General features: G+C 43.4%; 1 protein-coding gene across 4 annotated transcripts in view; it reads right to left on the reverse strand.

The window, feature by feature from the left end:
* Positions 1 to 19,260, reverse strand: part of LOC105894203 (metabotropic glutamate receptor 4) — a 180,184-nt gene that overhangs the window by 63,655 nt on the left and 97,269 nt on the right. For all 4 annotated transcript variants that reach the window (XM_031566580.2, XM_012820683.3, XM_031566581.2 and 1 more), the window contains exon 3: positions 8,313 to 8,529. In XM_031566580.2, coding sequence (XP_031422440.1) covers positions 8,313 to 8,529 — 217 coding nt within the window. The remainder of the gene's footprint in view (positions 1 to 8,312; positions 8,530 to 19,260) is intronic.

The raw sequence follows: 19,260 nt of genomic DNA on the forward strand, positions 1-19,260 counted from the left end.
TAGGTGAAGTCTGATGTGTACAGGGTGAACAGGACAGGTGAGAGCACAGTCCCCTGTGGAGCGCCGGTGCTGCACAACACAGTCTCAGATACGCAGTCTTTCAGCCTGACAAACTGTGGCCTCTCCGTCAGGTAGTCGGTGATCCAGGATACCAGGTGGACGTTCACACCCATCTGCACAAGCTTGTCACTCAGTCGGAGGGGCTGGATGGTGTTAAAGGCACTGGAGAAATCAAAGAACATGATTCTCACAGCACCTTTCCCCTTGTCCAGAAAAGAGTGAGCCCTGTGCATAAGGTAGACGATGGCATCTTCCACGCCCACCTTCTCCTGGTAGGCAAACTGCAGCGGGTCAAGTGCATGGCGTACCTGAGGTCTGAGGTTGTGAAGCAGCAGTCGTTCCATGGTCTTGGATATGTGTGATGTAAGAGCGACTGGCCTGAAGTCATTCAGCTCACTGGGGTGCGGCTTCTTCGGGATGGGGATGAGGCAGGACGTTTTCCACAGAGCAGGCACCTTCCCCAGTTGGAGGCTCACGTTGAAGAGATGCTGCAGAGGCTCACCCAGTTCCACCGCGCATGCCTTGAGGAGTCTTGGACAGACTCCATCAGGGCCGGCTGCTTTTCTGGGGCGCAGTCTCCTCAGCTCTCCTGTGACCTGAACCGCCGTGATGGTGGGGGGGGGGGGGGGGGACTCTGTGTGGTCGCCTGGGGGGGGGGGGGGTGCAGCTGTGTGGAGCATGGCACAGGGCTTGAAGCTGGAGGGAGTGGGGCAACACTGGCTGTGGTCAGAGCAGGGGGAGGGGTGGGGTGGTTGTGGTGTGAGGTGAGCAGTTAGCAGCAGCTGATGGGGGGGATTCAGGAATAGGTGTTAGACAGTCACTAACACCTGGAGCTGGGTTGTCAAACCTGTTGTAAAACTGGTTAAACTGGTTTGCTCTCACCACATCCCCCTCTACAGTGCTGCTGCTCTTCTTGCAGCCTGTGATGGTTTTCATGCCATCCCACACCTCTCTCATGTTGTTCTCCTGCAGCTTCTGCTCCACCTTCCTTCTGTATGAGTCCTTTGCCTCTCTCAGCATGTTCTTCAGCTCTCCCTGTACGCGCTTCCGCTCTTCCTGGTCCCCCTCTTTGAAAGCCCTCTTTTTCCTGTTGAGGAGATGCTTTACCTTAGAGGTAATCCAGGGCTTGTTGTTAGGGAAGCAGCGCACCGTTTTAGTGGGAGCGACAATGTCCATACAGAAGTTCAGGTAGTCAGTAGTGCAGTGTGTGACCCCTTCAATGTCCTCTCCAAAAGATTATGTCTCCATGTGTACCGACTATATGTCAAGCTAGTTTTACAACCAGACAGAATGTATATATCATCATATTTTTATATACAGTATATAAGAATAACATTAGAAAAAAAGTTAGTCTTTCTCAAAAAAAGAAACTGTTTACTTCTTACTGTTTAGTATTGCAATCCTGTGTATGAGGCTTCAACCCTCAGCAACCTTAGAGCAAAGTCCTTTTGAAGTGGCGCGGAAGTAAAGTACATGAATGGATAAGTCAGCACAATAGGCTGGTCCAGTGGGATACTAATTGGACATGCCATGGCTTATTGGGTATTCATGGGAGTGTTGAATTGCTTCCCCCAACTGTGCGGAGAAGGATGGTGAGGCCCTAATAAGGGCTTGCCCATGTCGGTGGTCTTTAAAAAGAAATGCCACTGCTCCGTGCTCTTTACCGCTGGAAACACGGTGTCGGGGCTCACCGCCTGAAGTGAACCCAGCTGGTTTGTTGTTTGGTCATCACTTGAGGCGTATCTGACCAGACAGACAGGTCCTTTGATCTGGCAAACCTAAACACGACGCCCCCTTCTCTCTTATTCGCAATAAGCAGACAAAACCTCAGACATCAAACCGCTGTGCACACACATGCTGGTGCCACATGGCGACCTGGGCTGTAACCGATGTGACTTATCCTCTAAAGCCCTCCCCAGGTGGCCTGTACTCCTCATCGCCTCGTCTGAGAGGCCCTGCTGCACTGTGCCAGGGGGTGTGAAAGGGAGCCGAGGACTGGAAGTGAGGCAAAGAGTTGGGAGAGAGAGTGCGCTGGGGATCCACAGAGAGAGAGAGAGATAGAAAGAGAGAGAGAGGGCACTGGGGATCCACAGAGAGAGAGAGAGAGAGAGAGAGAGGGCACTGGGGATCCACAGAGAGAGAGAGAGATAGAGAGAGAGAGAGAGAGAGAGAGAGAGAGAGTGAGAGAGAGAAAGAGGAAGGCGTGTCAGTAGAGATTCCACTCATCCCACCCGGAGGTCAGGGGTCACCCTCAGAGTGTGCTGGCTGGGCCCCCAGCTGGAGCGTGTGGATCCCCAGACGCCTAACAGTAGCTCTCTCGCCCACTCCTTCTGCGCCCAGCCTGTTTTTACATACACACTATCTCTCCCTCTCGCTCCCTCATGCACACTCTGTCTACTTCACTGTCTCTCGCTCTCTCTTTCAGCCTCTATCTTTTTAACTCTCTCCATCTCTCTCTTGGACTCTTTCACTTGCTCTCCATTTATCACTCCTACTCCTGCTCCCCCTCTCACTCCCCCCTCTCTCTCTCCCCCTCTCTCTCTCTTTTGGTCTCTCTTTATTTTGTTTCTGCCCCACATATCATCTTTGCTTTTGGCTCTCTTGTTCACATTGCGTAAATGTCAACAAATACAATTTGTAAATTTATACATTAGGAGAAAAACACTGGAGTAAATATTTGTATCCACTATTTTCCTTTTTTTTCTCCAAACATAAAGCCTCATAACATCTAATCAATATGCAACTTCTTGCTACATTAAGCATCACTTATGCTAGACCCTTACGCTGAATTCTGTTATTTTCCCCTTGGCTGCCACCCCTAATGGCAGACCACAACAGCCCCAATCCCACTCCCGGGGGTTTCTGGAGGGAGGAACAAGACCAGCTGCTCATCTGATTCCAAACTTGGGAGGTCAAGACCCGAACTTGGCTGGAGGTCATCAACCAGACACAGGAATGGAGAGCCAGTCAGCTGGGAGGAGACTGCGGTCCACGGATGGCCTTAGTGCAATGACCTCTGTGCTTGACATACTTTCCTGCTCTTCATTTAGTTCCCTTTTCCTTCAGCAAATACATCTGGTGCAGAAGAACCAATGATCTTAGAATATAACTGCAGCCCCCGTATTCTTCCACCTTTTCTTTTAGATCTGAACACACTATGACATAAATGCCACTGCAAAATCCCATGAAAGGTGTATATAAAGTTCAAGACAATAACGTAATGATTATGTCATACTATATATAAATATATATACACACAACACAACAAATGATCAAGTAATAAGTCAGCATATAATTTGTTCTTGAAGGAAGAAAGGAGTGAAACAGCACTTTTGCTAAATGTTCCTGTGCAACCCAATAAAGATTACGGTGCAAGTTTCATTTCCACTCATTTCTAGTTATAATGAGTTCGGACCACGTCCTCTAATTGCTTCTGATTGAGCTACCGTGGGCGCGCACCCCCTGAGAACTAAATAGTTTTTGTACCCAGACCCCCCCGCTGTTGTTCTGCAGTGTTTCCTCTTCAGACTTCAAAAGACCTTCATAAGACGTCCACTTGGCGGCTGGCAGTCATACATAGGCAGGCATAGGTAGGGCTAGTCCCCAAACTAACACGTTTGCCATGACAGATGCTATACAGATGGGGAAAGTAGGACAGGCATATTTGGCTGTCTGTTTGGCTGTGTCATTAAGGGGACCATGCTGGAGAGCAACAGCAGGAATCTGAAGATGGGAGTCCACATGTGGCTCATCTTGATATTTCAGACAATGACGCTTTGGTTTATAGTCTGAACAGCAAGAGGTAGACATTTCTTAACATCCAGCTCACACACCAATGTTACAGCATTTGACAACTGAAATATTAGTTTTAATAAATAAGATCATGGTGAGTTGTGAAATAACAATTATGCTAATACAAACAATTAATGATAATTGTAATTCAGATAGTGGCTTTCCCAAAAGTGCTGCAGTGGTGGATCGAGGCACTATATTCATATGACTAGATCCATATTGGGCAGCATCCAATTACATTCTTTTAAATAAGATTTTAGCGAATTGAGCAAAGTGCTTTAAGAGGCAAGTGTTTGCTACATCGTCATGAAGACACGAAGAGGTCTACCTCCCACGCAGAACAATTCGCCTACACTTTTCTGTTCAATCTGAAATTTAATGAGTTTCCAAGTAGTGTAAAAAAAAATCAAGATAGTAAGGCATTCTAAGGCCATTGACATATTTCATTAACACGCTCATCCATAAACCCACATAAGTGATTCAGCAGTGACCTATTCCACTCATCAACATATTCATTCTGTATTGGTTTTACATTATCCACCAGTACCTGTGTGTTCTGGCTGCCAAACGGTCATCAATCAAGACCAAAATTGAGCATGGGGAGAAAGAGATAAATGGCCTGGGAGGGTTTGCCAAAAACTAAAATCACACTCGATCTCATCAGCTCAGCAATGGGTTTCCAACACAAGAGGGTTCTGAGCAATAAAAGTCATAACGTCTCAGTACGTGAGCACAATATATACCAGGCCTCCTTGGGGAAAGTATTTGGGCCCTCAGAAATGAACAAGTTTTCATTTTAGCTGCTGAAGATGGAGAGGAAGCTCTCGGCTGCCAGCTGGAGAGGTTTATGGGTTCCATTCGCAGTGCAGGTTGAACGTGGTCACTTTTGTTGCCACATGTTACCCAGTTTTGGTCTGTCTAGTTTTCTGCCAAGTTCTGTCTGTGTTTTCATGTAGCCTGACACTGGACGAGCAATCTGCAGGCAGGCAACTCAGATCAGAAAATGCTCAGTCAGATCAGAAAGATTTTTCTTTTCTGATTTTTTTTCACACTTCACAGCATGTGTGCGTCATCCTCCAGAGTTGAATTTCGAGTTCTTAAGTTTGTTTGTTGTTGTGCATGACACATGTGGTTAATGCATGTGACTTTAAATGTATGAATTCAGAGACTTTCAAGGCAGATCAGGACAAATGCGGGTCGCTTATGTAAACAAAGCTGAACCGTCATGACTGAAATATTGGATCTGAGGGGCGAAAAACATTTGAAAAATGTGGCCTTGAGGCTTGTGATCTAAACACAGCCATGAACCAGAGAACAGTTTTACTTTATGTCTTTTGATGTACTTTTTTCCTTGCTACTTGCATTGAAATGTAGAGCAGACTACTGACATAACAGGGTAGACTACTGTCTACTGTCTACCCCCAGCTTTTATGCACTGGATTGGGGAGAACTCTTGCCTGATCACGTCTCACAATACCTGTGGTTTTAGTGATGCCATACTGTTGCGCTCCGACAGTTGATATCCACTGTTCCAGCACACCTGCCTCAGATACAATTAATTTTCTATGGATAGCAGCAAGGAGTCGTTGACGGTTGTGCATAGCATCTTGGGAAGCGGTGTGGCTCGTCTAGTTGCGGCTCGTCTAGAAATTGGGCCAAGCTCAATTTTATGCAAATGAATCTGGCAAACATTTATCCAATGTAAGCGTAATCTTTCATACTGGGGAAGGTCTAGGAGAGACGGTCATGGGTCCTTTGTTGTAATACTATTGTTGTCTGTGATACATTTGTTCTGTTAATTAAACTTTCTGTACAAACATCCAAGACAAATTTATTTTGGCGGTCTCTTCCACGAGCCTCCAGGAGACACAAACCAACAAAACAGTGCTTAGGAGGAAGATGTTGGTGATTGTTGGTGTCTTTGGTGCAGGCTCAGACTGGCAATCTGGCAAATGCCAGATGGGCCAGCCCACCTAGTAGGCTGCAATGCCACCAGCAATGTGGGAAGAAAAATTGAGGGAAGAAAAATGCAACCTGCCGCTTGCGGCCCACTTGATGTTGGAACAGTCCATCTCACTGGGTGTTACAGGTGCAGGATTTGCTACTGTCATCAACTCCCCCCACACCTTGAGTGGATCTGTCCATCCATGTAATGTCAAAGGTCAGGTGGGAAATAATCAAATCAAGACAGAAAGAGGCAATTATGAAGATAGCAATCGAGAATACAAATGGATAAAAGATCCCAAAGAGAAAAGGTGGAGCGGAAGAGGTCATAGTGAAAAGAAAAAGAAATCTCAAGGCTGATGCTGCAAAAAGATTTATAGTCAGTCAAAATGAAGCGCACCAGCACCAAATGAAGAGGAAAACTTGGTGGCAGGCTGATTCCAGTGGACAGCAGGGGCAGCAGGTAGAGAAGGCAGCTGCCGACGACGAGCTCAATGACAACCTCTCAGGTGACACTGCATCCAGTACTAGTGACAGTTTTAACAGAGCTAGAGTTTGAGAGCTAGAGAGCTAACGAGTTTGATTTGTTCTTTAAATACCATCCAAACCAGAACACAAGAAACACACTTGTAAAGAAAGCGTTTCAATTCAAGAATGGCATTGTCCATGGTTCTGAACCAACTGCTGCCAACCTAATATCGATTGCGTAGCCTATGTTATAAATAGCCTGATATTACAGTGTGTGTGCTGGGCCAGTCCAGACAGAATTGCCAGGGCTGAATTTTGTTCAAAGTCCGACCCTATTCTGGTGGGTTTTTAAGATAGCATTGGGTAATTTTAATTAGAAAAAGCTGTCAAAATGACTTGCAATAGTAGGTTTTGACCATTATTATATGCTTATGTGTTAAATACCTGGCTAATGTAATCATGTATTTCATATGCAGCACCAGAGAATACTTTAGCCAAGTAGATAATGAAACACCCACGAGCTGCAAAATGAGGGGAGGCAAAACGAGGAAAGGTGAAACGTCTGCAGGCAAAACCGTCCCATAAGAGTGGACATGTACCATGAGAGTCTATTTCCCTCACCAGTTCACTTCACATTCAGTGTTTCCTCATTTCCAACTTCAGGCTCTAAATGGAGACTATTTCATAGGGCAAAGACAGGCAGACAAGTTTCATACATCAGCAACCGCGCAGTGAGAATAGGCAGGGATACCTGTATTTGCTCATTTTATTGACACAAAGCAGCTTAAATGGGTTGAATAGTTAGTGGATGTGGCAATGAAGTCATCCTTCATCAGCCCATCACAATGATTCGACCATACCTTAATAAAGTTCACACAGAGTTTAGTAATTATTCTACAAAGAAGCAAACACAAAATTTCCAGTTGCAAATGGAGCAGTTTACACAGAGGAGGCAGGGGTTCGTGTGTGGGAGGTCTGCCAGACATTACATCATTTAGAAGTTTCAAGGAAAAAGGTGTTGCTTTTAAAGGAACTCATTTAAATGTGGATCTCCCACGTCTATTCACGGACAAACCCCAGCATTGCGCTGACCCACCCCTGTTCGTGCGTAGAATCTTTCTCTAAACAATTGGTTATTATATTAGCTTTAGGTCATGCATTGCGGACATTGCGTGTTGCCAGCAGTGTTGCCCATCAATGAAATTCGGGCCTATAGTGTAAAATCAAATGACCATAGTGTGCCTTCAGGGCTGAAACGTATGGAACTGAAGAGCTCTCAGTTGCCACCAGCATATTTCCACTGAGTGCACCTGCACCTGCGCTGCTCACTGCTTCAAGGGTGCTTTTCACGGAGTGCCAGGTCAGGACCTCTCCAGTCTGGATCATGAGTTTAAGGGCCTCTTATGATCTGTGAGTGTCTATGGGTTCTGGTTTTTATTTGTTATTTTTTGAGTCAGTCATCAAGTATCTGAGTGACTGTGTAGGTAGAGCTAGGTGATTTATTTCAGTGTGGCTGAAGTGTTTTTCAAACATGGGACTGAGCAAATGTTCATAACCGTATTTTTCATGGATCCTGTTAGAAGACTTGGTAAAATTTTCCTTGAACCCTGCTTCATAAGACTGATATAACTGTGTCATAAACACAGTTATAAACGCAGATGTTCTGCCCTGTCATAAGTCATCATGATGATAGCCAGTGATGTGAGAGTGGCATGTTACCACTAGCAGTAATTGTCATGACAGCTCTTAATTTTGGCTGTCAGCTTTTCAGAATGTTAGCTGTCGTGACAGCTTATGCCATATGGTAATGAGCAGTCATATCATTATACTGTCATGACAATTACCGATTATGGTGCTATGGCACTCATACATCCGTGGACACTTAGTACCATAACTACTTATGAAAGCATATGACATCTGCCATGATATGATTATGTAAGGCTTATAATATATAAATATATATATGTATATGTGTTACTGAGTTTGGCAATTTTCTTCAAATAACATGTGCTGATACGGCAGGGCTATGAAGAAGTCGTGAGACTCACCATTTTCTCTTGCCTTCTGTATGAAGGCGTCAACGCCGCTTTCCCCGTAGCTGCCCTCCGAGGCCACGGTGGAGACGTAGTTCCAGCGCATGAACCTGACGATGTCCACCATGGTCTGCGCCTGATAGGTGTCTGGGGGCACCACGCGCGAGAAGAAGTCGTAGCGAGTGTTGTCACTCAGCTCGGGAGCCGTGGAGGCGTAGCTCACCTGGGGAATCTGCAAAAACAAGACCGAGCAAGAGTGAGCAAGCGTAAGCAAGAGAGACACGCTAGACAGCTGACGCAAACTATTCATTCTGATTTGGCACTCCCGTGGGTTGGCCAACAGTGAGGTCTTGTTTAACTACAAACATCAAGTGCTTTGGCTTTCTGTAGGCAAAAGAAGTCTAAGCCCACTCCTTGTTTCTCTTCCTGGAACTGGGCAACCTACCAAATAAGACAAGTAAATTATTAAAACACAGGCAAAAAAACTGCTTCACACTTTAATACAAGGTGAGTGCAGAAAATAAGGTAGATAAGGAATGGAAAAATGAGTACTGAATATTTTTTCTTTGAAAAAAAACTTTCAAAGAGAACCCACAGTCCACTAAATGTGGTAGCGTAAAATAAACACAATACACAGCACACAACACTTATTTCCTCTCATAATTGTAAGCCTAGTGTTAAGACATGTGGTTAAAAGAGAAGAACTTCAGCTATTTCTATATGTTTCCCTTCCTTCCTTCTGAGCAAACATTATCTGACAGTATGTTTGAGTCGGCCATGTTATTGGCCTCATCTTGAATAAATGTAAAGGCAGTGGGACTCCAGAGAGAAGTCTATTTTCAATGGTGTTTGTCAAGTATTTTCACACTGATTTTATGTCTACTCGTTATAAATTCAGACAGCATTAAATTAGATTTGAGCACTATGTCCTGCAGTGAGCGTGTGCATATTAAACATCATTATAATAGCCATTTTCATTTGCCTTTGGAACAAGAAACAACATTGAGTAATTCTGAATGCATTCTTACATATTATTTTTTAAATAACTGATATAATCTTTCACCGTCAGGCCAACCATTCTCTGTAAATATAATTAAAAAGTTTAGTTTTTTTTTTTTTTTCAATTGTGAAGGGAAAAAGGCTTTAGGGGGGAAAATAATGAACCAAAATAAATACTTTTAAAGCACAGTACTCAAAGCCAGATAAAGCCAGTGAACACAGGGTTAGTGTGTCAGAATGTAATATCTCTTCATTCCAGAGCATACGGCTGCTGCATCTATGTGGCATTCTCCTCATTTAGTCGAAAACAACCAACTGGCAAACCATTTTTTAGATATATTATTACTATTCTTATTATTATGACCAGTTGTTTAATCCTATTTACCACACATAATGACCAAAAAATGAGTAAATATTTGTGTGTCCATACATTCGAATCTCTTTCGAATGACCCAGTGGCAGTTGTGTGGAGAGCTATGTGGGAAAGTGCATGTGATCCGTGGCAGTGCGGGGCTGTCTGCTGTGTGCTGGATCCCCCGTGGAGTGAGTCTCCACCCCCACCATCTCCAGCTACACGGGGCTTTGATGTTTGCCCCTGCGGTGCTCAGAGGAGAGATAGGCCTGAGCCCAGCACCCACAGAAATCACCACCACTACAACAGCCTGCTCCTCTCCATCTCTCTTTCTCTCTCTTCCTCTCTCTCTCTTGCTTCATCTCTCCCCTCCTCTCTCTCATTCCCTGTGTCTTTCTTTCAGCTTCTCTTCCTTTCATGCTCTCCCTACCTTCTTTTTCACTCCCTCTTTTTTTCTCGCTCCTTCTATCCCTCTTTATCTCTTTCTCTCTCTCTCTCACCTCTCTTTCTCTCTCGTCCCCCCACCCACTCTCTCTCTCTCTTACTCTTTCTCTCTTGACCGCCCCCCTCAACTTTGCCTGCATGTGTGGGTATAATTATGCAAATTTGCAACTGGAGCCCTTCTAATTTGCAGCAGGGGCCTCTATATGAAACTCAGTGTTAGCCACGTGAATGCCATTCTCCTGCTTAATGATAGATTCCAGAAAAGGTCAGACTGGTGTCTTTTTTGAGTCCTTCTGAAAAACATGAGGAAATGGCTGCAACGGAATCAGCCTCTTAGCGGTCTGCGCTTTCATCATCGCCACCTGTTGCTTATCGATGTCACACATTGCCATGCTTTTACAAACGTGAAATGCTAAAAGACATATCAGCCATGTCCCTTCATGTGCGGTGCTGTTGGAAGTTTATATCATTACATTAGACAGATCATTTGAAAAGTTTCCCTTCTGTCTGTTTGTCTGTACATACAGTGCAGCTGTCATTACCATCCAAACACAGAAATAAAGCCTCATAGCTTTGCTTGGCATACAGTATTGAACAGGTTGCGTTCGTTGCCTACAGACATGGAGCTGTGAGTCTGCATGGTAAAGAAAGTATATGCTTGTTCTTTCTGTTGTGTCGGCATGCTGTGCGTTGGGACAAACACAATTGATTATTCATGGGACATAAATCATGGGAGTAAAGAGAAGGGGGCATGCTCATCGGAGCCGCAGGTACATAATCAATTCATGTCTGCCGCATTTTTGTTTACATTGAAAAATAGGCTCACTTCTGAGATCTGAAGATGGGAATGGGGGGTCTCTGGATCCGGGTGCTTTGAAGTTATGAGGGAGGGCTTTGTTTGTTTGCAGCCTCTTAACTGAAGGTAATTAAAGTGCTGCTCGTCGGCATTAAAGCTCTACAAACAATGTCTTCCTTCAGAGATGCAGGGTGAACCACTTCTGAAGATTTGCATATTCATTTTCGGTTTTTTTTCTCCCGAACGCTTGCCAAAGCACACTCACCTTCCTCTTTTAACTACTTTACACAAAAAAAAATCTTTTTGACACGCCACATATTCTATTCCGTTTTCCCCGACTTTGATCCATTGTTGTTGACTTTTTCCATGTAGATCTTCTTTTCACCGTCTCTTTTTAAAATATCTGTCAGTTTTAGTCTGCTTTACTTTCTCTCTCTCTCTCTCTCTCTCTCTCTCTCTCTCTCTCTCTCTCTCTTAACAGTGAGGCGCTGTCACTGCCCATCTTTTTTGGTGCCACACAGACTGATCAATCAGCCTCTCCTCCCAGGGGGGGCTTGTCTAAACACAGATTTCACATGGCACAGGATCACCCGCTGCTAGCTAGCGCACAAGCGCATGGCTGTACCTGCTCGCTCTGCCACCTCCCCACCCCACCCCCACCCCTTTCTTCTGACACCTCGCCACTCTACTCTGCGACACAGAGAACATTTGCTGCCTGAAAATGGCAGTTCCTGGGTACTGCTGCCGAGTCCATTACAGTGAATGGCACCTTTTTTTTGCCAAGAAGAAAAGGCGAAAAATATTCTTCTGAAGAAAGTGTGGCCTATCTCCGGTCCATCCTTGTGCTATAAGGTCAAAGTGAGGAGCATGTTGGGTAGGTTTCTGACTCTCTGACTCGAGCCTTTGAGGTGTGCGTTGCAGAGGTTCTGCCCATCATTTTGTGCACAGCATTACCTCCAGGCATTTAAGAAAGGAACCAGAATCCTCATGATGCACTCCTAAAGAGGCTCTTTCTCTTATCCCCCTCTCTCTCTCTTTGTAATCTGGATGAGACAACTGATGAGTGAGGGGGAAAAAAATATCCCCAACCAGTGGGGAAAAAATGCGGCAGCCAACAGTTCTAGACGTTTATGAGGGATTACAAAAAAAATGCTAAAATATCAAACTTGTGGGTAGAGGACCATGAAAAAAGGAGACAAGACATTTTTCATTCTACAGATCCTCCTCTCCCCCCACCATCGCTGACACACACACACACACACACACACACACACACACACACACACACACACACACACACACACACACACACACACACACACACACACACACACACACACACACACACACACACACACACACACACACACAGCATCCCAGCCCAACATCATTATCCCTACAGTATTTCAGCACCCATTCAATTTGAAAGAGCCAGGCTGACAAGCTTATCTAAGATTTCTGTTTGTGAGATCTGGCCTCTGGGGAGAGCGATAGTGCTGAACTGTGGTGTTCGCAGTAATGGTACACATACACTTTTTCCGCTCTGACAGGGGAGTCGGAGCTCACCCTCCCCCGGACCAGCGAGAGCCAAGAAGGCAGCGGCACAGAAAAGCCCCGGCTTTCTGCAGGGTAGATAAGGCCTGTGCTGATCCTACGCTCACTGAAAACTGAAAAGGGGGACAGAACCAGGTGAGGGAAATATGTTCTGTCGTATCCGAGGACCATATCTCACATCTTAAAATGTCAACAGCTTGGATCTAACCATTGCGGATGTTTGTTTTGCTCACTGTGGTTTTTGTGGCTTTGAAAGAACCCCAAGCAGGCAAACATGGAGTTGCTCAAACACAATAATGTAGTCATTTACATGCAGTATGTTTGAATATCTGCATGTGTACATGTAGATATGTATGTATATATATATATATGCCTATTTTATATGTATTTTGTGTGTGTGTGTGTGTGTGTGTGTGTGTGTGTGTGTGTGTGTGTGTGTGTGTGTGTGTGTGTGTGAATGTTTGTTTGTTTGCTTATAAGCATCCTCCTATTTGTCTGTTTGTTTACTTTCCATGACATCTCCTCCTTGTCCTGGAAAATGGATGGGATAAAGATGAATGGGAATAGATACAGTGTCCCACATTCAAAGGCTTCTGCTGAAACCCTTTAAATGATCCATCCCTCCCAAGCCCATCCATTTGGATTTAAATGGGTTTGGGAGATATGCTTAATTACTGCTATGGAATTTTCTTGCAGACTTCTGATGCATTTCTAATGTTCAAATAATTTGCTTTAAATAACTGTGGCTTTTTAAAAATGCAATAAGTTCATTTGGCATAACATCAATGGAGAATTAATGATGCTCATTAGAAGTATACAGAAATACTATACATCTGTTGTGTATTCTGGCAACAAACTCTTGGCTAGCAGAGAGAGACAGGGAGAGAGAGAGAAGGAGATTATTTGAACTGGAATATATTTCAGTTGGTTTTATTACAACATATTTTAGGCAGGGAAAGAGAAGAAGTGACTGTATTTGTGAAGTGAGATGACTGAGCAGCAGCGGATTGGATCATGTGTTTGAAGTGGCCCTTTCAAAGTGATTAGTCAGGGCATTTACTTTATGAATTAAATGCACCAATATCCACTCAGTTTTCCACTCATGTACAGCAAGCAGCACAACATCTGTGGCCAAACATTTAGTAAGCACTTAGCGTGTTTATGAATCACACACTAGAAACTGATTTCATATTACCCCACATACACTCCTTTCATTAATTCATTAGGTTGCCTAGTTATGAGTGAGCTACTGGTGAGCCTCATGCCGTTCTGTCTAGCATGTTTTCGTTTGATTTTTTTTGTTCTATTTTTGTATTTGATAGTTTAGTTTAGATTAGTTTAATCGCTATACATAGCCATTGTTTTTTAGATCTTTTTTTCTCTCCAGGTAGCCTGTATCGTTAGTTCTGCAGGCACTACCTGAGACCAGTCTGTAGCTATTATTCCACTGGGTTGAAGACCTTATCTAGGCTACTGCCTGTTTTTTGATACTTCTGAAGATTCCCAAGGAAGAATATTAAATAATGACAAATACCAAGAAGCAAACTAGTGGCAAAGCCCAGAGGAAGCAGCAAGCTATTCCGGCTGCCTGCAAATGCATCCCAGCCACTAGTGGAAAGCCAGGCCTGGTACCGTAGCTCTGAGAGAGATCCGTCACTACCAGACATTCACTGAGCTGCTGATCCACAAGATGCCCTTCCAGCGTCTGGTCAGACAGATCCAGACCTACCTCGTTGGTCTGCTCGAGGACACCAATCTGTGCGCCATCCATGCCTGGAGTCACCATCATGCCCAAGGACATCCAGCTGGCTTGTCTCATCCGTGGGTGGGAGGGGTGTCCTTAAATTCTCAAGATTATCCCTTAACCCTCAAATTTACACACCTAAACTGTGGAACACCCTATCAAAAAGTAGGCTATTACAGAGGTGGGATCAGTGGACATTTTTAAAATGTTTTCTTCTGTAACTTCTATGATCTTCCCTGTGCCATGTCCCTTGGATTGGGTGATTTATCTTTGTCTATTACTGGATTACAGTTGGTACTATTTACATTTTTTTGTTGTGATGTAAAGTGCTTTGAGCTGCATTCTTTGTACACACAGAAATCATCTTGCTGCGAAAATGTCCCCCTCCCCTCGCGCACACACACACACACACACACACACAAACTTAATTTCAACCCAACCGAGTGCAGATGAAATGTATTCACAATCACTAGTTATATATACATGTATTGAATGTTCAACAACCTACTGATAAAGAACATAACACTTTCTGATCCACTAACCCCCCCCAAACACACACACACACACACATACATACACACACACACACACACACACATTCTGTGTTTAGCCATTATATGCTGAATTCATAACCATGAGCATCTTATGCCTCCTCCAAGTAGTATTTCATCAGTAGGCAGATGAATCCCTGTGCAATGCAAATTGGTACTGTTGGTATGTAAATTGATCTGTGCATTGCCCCTGCTGCTGATGGGACCATAAGAGTGGGTATGAAGAGCTCCACAAAGCAAATTGGAAAGATGTTCCCTATTGTAATAGCCAGGAGCAAAGGAAAACATACTTGCATTGAATGATAACACATCTTTTCCCAGGAGGTTGGAAACCCTTCCCAGAGCTTCTTTGCTAGAGAGGCATGTCTGAGCTGTACTTTGACCAAATGTAGATAAGGGATTAGGATACGTGCTTAAGCAGCATTCATGAGGAAAACTTGTTCATAGGTCCATAGTCTGGGGCTCAGTCTGGTGAAAAAGATGAGTCCCTCCTTAGATTTCCTGCTTAGGGTTAGTTTTCCCGCTTACTTCTCTTCTCTTGTCTTGTCTTCTCTTCTCTTTTGTCCTATCTTCTCTTCACAGGACCAGTTTAATGGACTTTAAAACAAAAGTTTGCAGGAGCAGTGTACCTCAATTCTCCCTAAGGACGGGTCCCACTGGTCCACTTCAGCGCTGAACGAGAGTGTTAGCTTCCCTCTTCCCCTGCATCAGTTCAATACAGCACCACACTTCACTACCCCTCGCCTCCCTCCCTCCCTCCCTCCGTCTCACTGCCACATCTTCAGTCATCCTTCTCTCTTCCTGAGAAGCCCCAGAGGGACAGGGGGAACTCAGTGAGACAAAAGCCGAAAAAACACACCCAGCAAAATGATAAAAAAATTCCTGACTAAGGTGGAAGAAGGGCTTTACTTCTTTTCACTTTTATCAATTTTTTGGTAAGGTTCAGATTTCTATTCTGACAGCTTTTATGGAGAATTTATAGAATTCCCTTTTAATATTGCTACTGTTTTTGAGCACTCCTCCAGTTGTGCTACAATCATAGGTGCAATCATCCAACCTCCCATGTATATTCTTCGGCAGGGCTAAGAAGTGGTGCTATCATCATGTGATTGCTTAGTAATGAGTACTCACGCCTCGAAATTGTGGATTATGTGTATTTTTTTAGTGAGCCAAAAAATGGGGCCACCATCTATCACCAGACACAAATGTATAGCCTACAAGTTTACATATCTCACACTCTCACACACACACACACACACACACACACACACACACACACACACACACACACACACACACACACACACACAATACATTTGCAGGGAATTATCAGATGACAAATGAATGTACATATGGCAAGGGATGGTGTGCTGATTTATTACAAACTGAAAAAACAACTACACACACAGTGAGAAGGCAAAGTCCACAGTCATTCTTCATAGATACCATCTTGCCATACGAGTGATGTCAATCGAATACAAAAATTGAAAAAAAATTAATGGCACAATTTGCGGATTCCTCTGAAGACTGAAGCTTGTTATAATAGATTTTACGCTTAACTCAACATGAAGGAAGTATATTTAAATTCAAACGCTATTGTTTAATAGCATCTTTTCAACTTTGAACACAGATTCTCTCCTGTGAACTACAGACTTCCAATAAACCATCAAGGCCACCAAAATTGACTGTTAAGGGAATGTAGTGATTTTCATTTTGATCTGAAATGGTCCTTTATATTTAAAGTTCTCAGGTATTATATAAAGGCATTGGCATTGACCAGTGCTATTTTGTGTGGGATTTAACGAGAGTCCCTAAAATGTGTGTCTTCTCAATGCCTTAACAGCCATTTAATAAAGGGTTTGTAGAATTGGTGAAAGATCTGTAATTTGCCCATTGCACTGCAGTCTTCCTGCAGTGTTCCCCCAGTCACACTACTCATTATTATCTCTAAGTGACTTTTTCCTGGCTTCACTTGTCCTCTAATAGGCCTTTAGTTCTGTACAGACCAAAATATGTGCAGGGGATCGATTCCACTCCTGACAGAGGTTTCCATTCCAAACATTGTCGCTGGGGCTGTGACAGCTCAGAATTAACAGAATGAACAGCCTAGTATCCACAGTTTCTCTCTTCCCCTCTTTGAATGTAAACAAAAAACAAATTACTCTAAATAGAAAAGCTGAACATTGCAGTCTCTAGAAACAGAATATTAAATACCGTATTTGGCCACTACAGAAAAAAGTTTTTTATGCAAATGGCGACAAAAACTGTGTTTACAAATTAGGTCTTGGTGGTCTTTTACAAAAATATGCAGTCATTCTTTCTGTTAAACAAAAAAAGCACCAAAAACAGAATGAAACTTCTGAGGTTTTCTAATGATTTCCTGCATCCATATTGTGTGGATCTCACATGGACTTGCATTTGAATGTACTGTGCGTGTCTCTATGCTGGGAATTTATGGCTTGAAAAGCTTCAAGTGGAGGGGTTTGTTTTTCATGCCACGGCGCCTGCCCCAAGGTCCTGACTGGCGCGTGTACAGCCAGGGTGTTGTAATGGGAAGGGTGACAAGAAGGACGTGTGTGTGAGTCATGTGCTGAAAGGCGAGAAGGTGGGATGCAAAGTGAAAGCACGAAACACAGGCGAGATGAAATATGCTTGGGGCTTGACTGGAAATGAGACAGGACTCATCGCTTTGACTTTGAGGAAGTTAAAGTATGAATGAATCGTGTACACGTGAAGTGCCCCTAACTGTAATGCTGCCTGGTATCATAATGTTGACAGATGATGCCATAAATGAAACAATATCAGAAGAGGACAATTAGCAAAGTGTGAAAATTAGCATATTAGTTACGCTTCTTGGGAGAGTAAGGCAAAGAGGAGAACAATGTGCTTTAATATTTTACCTCAGTAACCAACACACTATTTACTACAAGCTCTTCTTACATGGCATACCAGAAAGTTCAACCTTTGAGATCAAATAGTGGGGCACACCTTACCATGGTCAGATGGTGTTTAGTTGAATCAATCTATCAGTAATCTCTTCAGCTATCAACATTCAAATCCAATTATTTCTCCCAGCACCGGTCAAAGATGGGTTCCCATCTATTAGAAATCTATGGATGTCTTGTTTGTTTGGGGCATTGAACTGTTATAGCAAGCATTGCATGATAACACTTCCCTTCTCACCTTGCATCATTAGTTTAATAACTAGAGGTCATTACAACAGATGGAAATATCAGCGACATTTTCCAAGCCAAAGCAAAAGGGTTTAAAACCACACTGACAAAGACAAACAGATAAATAGAAACATATGACCACTTCTACAATCTGTAAAATCTTCCTCTCTTTGATAGTAATCTACATGCACAAAACACATGACTGTGCATATCTCGCTTAGTTTACAGGAAGACCTTTTACACAGGCCTTAATATATTGTAATTATATCCAACTCTAATCCTAGTAAAAGTACTAATGTGCTGTTACTTTTTGTTCAGTGAGTATCACCTTGCATATAATAGCATAATTATCATGGAACAAGGGCTTGCTTTAATATCACAGGCCTGCATACTGCAAGCGACAGCATTCTGCGCAAGCATCTGGTAGTGCTAATAAAAGACTTGACTCATTTGTTCTCAGAGTGGCAGCGGCCATCTTTATCATTGGTAAGCACTCGGCACAGTGTTAGATGCTTGTGCGGGGGCCAAGAAAAAGAAATTACAGCGGCGGTCATATCCAGTCAACACTGCCGACTTCTCCCCTGCGGCTACAGACTCTGACATTGATAAACATTACAGTGTCTGTCTAATAACCACGAGCCAGTGTTTGCACATAAGCGTATCACAACTAGGCTTACAGACAGACATCCACACTTCTGTTTATTCCAAGTCGACACTTTGATCTGAGGACAATGTATATGTAAATGGCTTCATCCCTCGTTGTAACTATGGTTTCAGAAAGAATTATCCATATAAGCAAAATGGGAATAAAATGCAGACCTCAAACTTTCTTCACGGCCTATTGTGAAAAATGTAATCATTGTTCCGAAAACATTCTCATAATTATCAAGCAGAAGGGGGCCATGACAAGAGAGTAGCAATTACAGGGGATGGTTGGAGATGCATGTTGTGCCGCCACCTGCTTCAAGGTAATTCTTATTAAACAGCAAGGCAAAGGTAATGAATTCCGAACTTGATGGATTTCAGGCACTTCCAAAACTTTAATGCAATGAGAGGGCTTTGGGTATGACCAGAATGTAGCTGAGGATGGTTAAACGGGGTGCCGTTTGAATAAGGTAGAGCAGGGTCTCACCATTCATTTCTAGGTGATAGTTACAGTTATACAGTTATGGTACTGAGCAGATTTGATTTTTGTCCAGAGCGAGTAGTAGTAATAGTAGTAGTAGTAGTAGAGTTTATAGTAGTAATAGTAGTAGTAGAGTTTATAGTAGAAGTAGTAGTAGTAGAGTTTATATTTGTAGTGGTAGCAGTAGAATTTATAGTAGTAGTAGAGTTTATAGTAGTAGTAGT

The sequence above is a fragment of the Clupea harengus genome, chromosome 4 (assembly GCF_900700415.2).
Source record: "Clupea harengus chromosome 4, Ch_v2.0.2, whole genome shotgun sequence".
Classification (NCBI taxonomy): domain Eukaryota; kingdom Metazoa; phylum Chordata; class Actinopteri; order Clupeiformes; family Clupeidae; genus Clupea; species Clupea harengus.